A 6,796-nucleotide genomic window follows, 5' to 3' on the forward strand; every position below is an offset into this window, starting at 1 on the left:
ATTAACATCCCAAGTTTGAGGAAAAGGGATTAGAAATTAGCTTGTGGACACTTTTATTCCGAGAAGAATTTATTTCGGCCGAAAATATGTTAATGTCTTGAGCAGGTAGACGACTACCTGCCAACACGTTTCTTGTTTTTTACCATCTTCAACCCTTGCCTTTCTTTGGTTCACTGACTCGAAATAAAACTACTCTAATTTTGTAGATACACAGGTTATTTTTCAGGAAGTGTGCGTGTTTTTATCACGGTTTGGTAGAATTGGGCCGAAGTTTTTGGAGTTCTGGACCGGTGAGGGTCGGTGAAGTTGACATCAAACAAACCAAACTTAACTCTAAAATTTTTAAATTAGTTTTGAATAATTGAAGGTGATTTTAGTTACGTGTAACCACTTCGCCATTCCATGTTGTCCATTATGGACCAGACGGTGTAACCGTTGACGTTGCAACCGTCGTCCAGGACTGCCAGAAGCAAAGCTTCCATAAAATCCTACAATTTGAACAAACAATTTTGAGCAACTGTACATTTTTAAATTATTAGCAATAGTAAACATTTATTTTTTGAGAAGATACTTGTTTTTCTTGTATGCGTTATTAAAATAACTTATAAGCTAGGCAGTATAACCATGATAATGATATAATGATAACATTATTTATTAATTTTTAGTATTTATAAAGATCAATTAGGGTACATTTTATACATACAAGATATAACTTTTTTATTATTTGAAACAGGGTATTTTGAGTTTTGCTTTTGCAAATTTGCCGGAAAATATTCATAAGCGACTTCTCAGCGATTTTTCGAAAATTAGTTTTTTATAACAAAAAGTTGAATAATTTCGAAAGAAAAAAATAAAGACCCATAATAGTTTATATAAAGTTACAATTATGCATAAATATAAATATAACATTTGTATACAATTCCAAAAGAGTATGGCAATATTTCACATAGCAAAAAAATACATTAATTTTTAAACTAGCTAAAAAATTAAAAAACTAAGTAGTTTTAAGTAATTTGGCTTTTTTTAAGCTATAAAAGAAAGAAGGCATAAAAAGCTGTTTTACTTTACGAGAACCACACTGAATTTTTATTTTAAACAAAACATACATAAATAAAAAAATAAAATGAACTAAAGTACCAAAAGCAAAGCAAAATAACAAAAAATTTTATACAACCTACCTCTTATTTTTTGTTTACCTATTTGTCTATTATCTATCGAGTTATCTACTGATGTAATTCGACATTCGAAGTTAAAACTACGAGACGAAAAAAAATATAAAATATCTCATTTTTTTGTACTCAAAAATTTAGTGCACTTTTATCTTCAAATTGTTTTAAATTAGGTATAATTTAAATAAAACTATCTATTGAAAAACTAATCCATTAGAAAATAAAATAATTGTGGAAAAATGACGAATAAGATACTCATGACAAATATTAAAAACACGTCTCAAAATCCACTGCGAATCCACTAAAAGATAGAAAAGAAAGGTAAGAAAAAAAGTTGTAAAAAATCAAATTTTTTACGAAAAAGTCACCAATTTTAAAGAGAAAGTTAATTAACGAATTATAATAAAAACAGATATTTTTTTATAAAGTTATTAATAAAACAAAACAATTTACTAGGAAAGTGGGAAACTTAACGAGCTGATTATTTCAAAATCTTAGAAGAATTTACGGATTTCCGGCGGATAAGATGTAGAAAAAATATATTAATAACAGAAGTAAAACTATTTTTAATCCAATTTGAGTAAAAATTTGTGATTTAGATGAGGCTCTTAACTAATGGCTGCAACTGCAAGCAAAACCTTCAAATTACTTATACAGAGTTAGGCAAAAGTATGACACCATGGGTTTTGTGCCTACAAATACTGTGTACCTTACAAAAAAAACAATAATAAGTGCATCATCAAAGAACTTTAAAAATGTGTTAATTTTTCAAGAATAAAATTTTACGTTTCTTTTAGTTTTCTGTATAGTATTTTTTTTAATGGTACTCTACAATGATAATTTGTTTAGTTACAAAAATAAGTTTCAATAATTTTTCTTTAAAACTCGTGTTTTTTTAAATAAATTATTAATAACTTGTTTGTAAAAGAACCACTGGTTCAAAAACAAAATTATTAAATTAGAAACCATTTTTAGAGCATATTTTTTTACCAAAAAAATTGCCATAGTAAATGCCATTTGAGACAAAATAATAACGGGATGTCAATAATTTTTATTTTTGAAAAATTATTTGATTTTTAAAGTACTTTGATATACTAAATGTTTTTTTCGTAAAGTTCAATATCGAAAAGATTTGTGGCTGCGGTTTTAGGGGTGTCATTCTTTTTGATTGTGACTGTACCTAGTAACCAATATTGCGATAATTCTAATAATTTTTAAAAAAACTTAGAAAAAAATTGAAAAAAAAATTCGTGCGGCCAAACGCGATTCGGACACGAGAAAAAAAATTACACTTTTTTTCCTTTAATAATAATGAAAATACTTACCTTTAGAAACAAAACTCGTTCCTTATCATCCAGACCCCCTGCATCCCCATACCCATTTTCGGTAACAATGACCAAAGGATTATTATACTCTTTTTTGACCCAATTCAACAACTTTCTAAATCCCCAAGGAACAATTTTTGGTGAAGGCTTCCAATCCGGATTTGCACTCACTTCAGTCCCTTTATCTTTGATAAATGAAGGGGACGTACCCACAGGAAATTTCTTATCAGAAATAAGCCAAGTGTGGTAGTGATTTAAACCGAAAAAATCGAAAGTCCCTTGAATCAATTTCACTTCATCTGAACTCAAACGAGGGAGACGTGATTCGGAAAAATTTTCAGATTTGCTGTTTTGGGCTATTACAGTTTTCATAACTTCGGGGTAGTCGCCTTGGGGAGAGAAAATAGGGTGAGCCCACCAACCTAACTAAAAATAACTTATTTTTAATAGTTACAAAAAAATGAGGAGCCGTTAATTGTAATATTGTACAATTTTTTTAAACTCATACCGATTGTTATAATTATTAATAATTATTATTATTATAAATAATCGTGATTGTACTTATACAGGCTGTTTCGTCTAAACCTCACACAAGAAGTATTGGTAGTTGTAATAATGATGGTCATCTGAAAATTTGTATACAACCATAATCTCTGAGGTCCTGCTCATAAAAAATTTTTCAAGATGGTGACACTTTCGGTTATACCGGAAGTCACTTTAACTTAAATTATTTTAAATGGAAAGCTACATTTTTAATGCGTTTTTGGACTATTAAAGTTACTTTAAAGTAGTTTTCGTAAGCTTTTTCTATACCAAAATTTAGCAGTTTACGAAATATTTAGGATTTTTTATTTTTTTTTTTAGATTTGCACCTTCCAGTTCAAAAATCTATAACTCTGTCATTTTTAAAAATTTGGAAATAATTTTTAGTTCACTTGAAAGTGGAAGCCTAGATCTTTCCTTAGGTGTTTTCAAATTTCTAAAAAAGGATAACAAACCCCAAATGTTTAAAGTTGAGTTTTCAGAACTTCAAGCACCCATAACTCAATTTTTTCAAATGAAATGCTACACGTTTTACTTCACTAAATCGAAGAGAATTGAATTCTGCATCAATCTGTATTAGCATTCCCTTACTTATGTTTAAAAGTTCTCAAGTTACAATTACTTTTTGTTGGGATTGAAAAATTCATTAGCCGTAGGTCTTTTCTCATAGGTGGCCATGGAAACGAGAGAAAAAATGTGAAAAATTAAAGTTTTCTAAACAACATTCAATAAATTTATTTTGAATTTTGAAATTTTGAGTTTGTCGTTTGTTTAATGAGAAATATTTTTATGGCAAACTATGCAAAAAATAGTAAGAAATTTTTTACAATGTCAAAAAACCAACATAACTTAAAAATTATCACAGATAGGTATAGGGAATGCTAATACAGATCGATACAGAAAAAAATTCTTCTTCATCTCGTAAAATAAAAATTGAAACATTTAAAAAAAAATTAAGTAATGGGTACTTGAAGTTGTCCAAACTTAACCGTAAAATTTTTGGGTTTATTAACTTCTTTTCCAATTTTGAACACACTGAAGAACAGATATAGACTTTATTTTTTAATTCTCCAAATATGGTTTCGAAATCTCTAAAACTAAGAAAGTTACCGATTTTTTAAGTGACTGGTGCAAATCTAAAAATTTTCAAAAAATCTTAAATATCTCCAAAACGGTTAAACTTAGGTATGGAAAAAGTTAATAAAAACGGCTTTAAAATAACTCAACTAATCCAAAAACGCAGTGAAAAACAGCTTTCCATTTAAAATAAGAAAGTTGATAGCGATTTCCGGTATAACCGGAAGTGATGTCATTTTGAAAATATTGAAAATATTTTTATTAGAACTTTCAATACTTCTAATGTGAGGTTTAGACGAAACACTGTCGAATTAACGAATTTTTTTTGGAATTCCGTTAAATTTCTAAAAATTCTAAAAGATTCCATGGAGTTTGTTTAAATTAAAAATAATTGTACAATTTTTTTTTAAGTTAACGGCTTTCGCAAAATCTACAAACTCCAAATTGCATTTCTCGCTCTGCTGCCTCGATATCCTGGCTTCGGTTAGTTTTTGGTTCGCCCCAAGTCGAGTCAATTGTGATTCCAACTTTGCCTAAAACTTTGCTAGAAATCGATTAATTATTGTAAATTTTTTAAACCTTTTTGTGTCGCCCTGAATTCAGTATCATACAATCTGAAAGCTTTGGCATGTGCTAACAAAATTGTTTTCCCACACAAATAAGACCCAATTCCTGGCGATCTAACAAAGGCTGGAGCCCCAATATCATACTCATACACATCCACACAAATGCTTGCCGGTTCGTTAATTGTAATCCAATATTTGACTCTGTCACCAAAAAGTTTGAATGCGACTTTTGCAAAATCTGCGAAATAGTCGGCAATTAAGGGATTGGTCCAGCCGCCTAGATTTTGGAGGTTTTGGGGGAGGTCCCAATGGAATAGAGTGACCATGGGCTCGATTTTATTTGCAATGAGACCATCAATCAGATTATTGTAATATTTGACTCCTTCTGGGTTAATAACGTTTGAGAAACCACTGGGGAGAATCCTGGGCCAGGATAAAGAGAATCGGTAATGGTCCACTTTCATGTTTTTTAAGTTGGCAATATCGTCCTTCCATAAATGGTAGGAATCACAGGCGACATCGCCGGTTTGATGGTCGGCGATTAGTTCCGGATGGTCATGGGTCAAAGTATCCCAAACACTTGGCCCCTTTCCTGTTTTTTTTTTATTAATTTTGGAAAAATTTACAATACGAACCATCAGCCTTCCATCCTCCCTCAATCTGATACGAAGCCGTCGCCACCCCTAGTTTGAACCCTTTGGGGAATTTCAACTCCCGACTTTGTGCACCCAAACTCAGAAGCCACAAAACCGGAATTATTTTTCTCCACATATTTATTTAAAATAACGGGTGCTCTCGTGTATATTTATGCGTTTACTGATACAAATTCGCGATTTGAATCACAACAGACATTTACTGTAATTTACTGATACGACTGACCATGTGTGGAACTTGTATGTTTGATTTATTGTCTTGATAAAACATCAAGTTTATTTATTGAGTGCAGGACGTTCTTGTGCTCTTATCTTCATGGAGTATAATTAGAATTAACGCTTTGTTTGCTGGGCTGTTGGGCTTTTTGGAATTAATTGAGAGGACGGCGGGCGAGAGGAGAATTTTGATTATTAAATTAAACAACGGTTTTTTCTAAGAGAAATTTATTAATTTACTTGGAAATTAACTAAGATAATTATTTAAATAATTTAATTAATTTGTGTAATTGTTATAAATACGCATTACAGAAATACTTTTATATTCAGTTTTCTAAGCTTTTGTACAGATTAGAAAACATGATTACAATTTTCGTGTTTTGGATACTTTATAGCTGTCAGTATAGATAACACAATATAAAGATGCGTATAATTGGTTGCCTAGTTTAATAATTTTAAGCTTTATAAGTTAATAAAATTATAGAAAAAATACATTTTTGTCTTCGATTGTTTTTTAATACAAAATGTTTCACCTAAGACGTTGTTAATCAATTTTAAAATGCAACATCTAACACAGATAACACGTCAAAAAGTTAATATTTCAGCTGGAATTTGTTTTTGTAATTTTGTTAGACGTATATTTTTGTTTTTTTAAACTGTAGATACTAAAGTTGTAGAAAATACTATTTTGTAGTAAATCTATTTAATATAATTAGAAACATTTGACATTTATTTATTTATTTATGTATTTATTATTCGAATAGTTTAACTTATAAAAAATTAAGTTTTGTTTTAGAATTAAAATATTTATTAAGCACCTAAATATATAGTACTTTTATAAAAATTTTGTTCAACATCGTAGATGAATTATCTTGTGTGTAAGCTTTATTGGAACCAACAAGTTAAATCACTTTTAACACAGCCATCTTTGTATTTATTTATTTTCTTATTAATTAATCCAATAAATAAAAAACACACTTTTAGAGAACTAGTATTTGTCTTAAAATTCTAAATCATAATTAGTTTCTTTATTGAAAAACTTAATTATTAAATTTAAAAATGTTTTCTAAAGTAATAAACGTCTGAGTCTGAGTGTATAGATAAGTAATAAATTAAAAAAATATTGCAGAACAATATTTTTTAAGTAAGAGTATTTTTTTAATCTTAACTGAATTGTCCAATGTACGGATATCTTACTTAAAATAATTGAAATCATTCGTCATTTATATATTTATTTAATTATTTAT

At 29.1% G+C, this 6,796-nt stretch overlaps 1 protein-coding gene across 1 annotated transcript; it reads right to left on the bottom strand.

Moving 5' to 3' along the window:
* Positions 1-51: 51 nt before the first annotated feature.
* Positions 52-5,580, bottom strand: LOC658771 (myrosinase 1). Its single transcript, XM_965131.4, has 6 exons — positions 5,316-5,580; positions 4,694-5,272; positions 4,553-4,647; positions 2,495-2,920; positions 382-488; positions 52-333 (listed from the first exon to the last, which is right to left on the bottom strand). Exons 1-6 carry the CDS (start codon positions 5,449-5,451, stop codon positions 216-218), a joined length of 1,461 nt encoding a protein of 486 aa, XP_970224.2. The 5' UTR covers positions 5,452-5,580; the 3' UTR covers positions 52-215.
* Between the last annotated feature and the right edge of the window lie 1,216 nt (positions 5,581-6,796).

The sequence above is a fragment of the Tribolium castaneum genome, chromosome 7 (assembly GCF_031307605.1).
Source record: "Tribolium castaneum strain GA2 chromosome 7, icTriCast1.1, whole genome shotgun sequence".
Taxonomy (NCBI): domain Eukaryota; kingdom Metazoa; phylum Arthropoda; class Insecta; order Coleoptera; family Tenebrionidae; genus Tribolium; species Tribolium castaneum.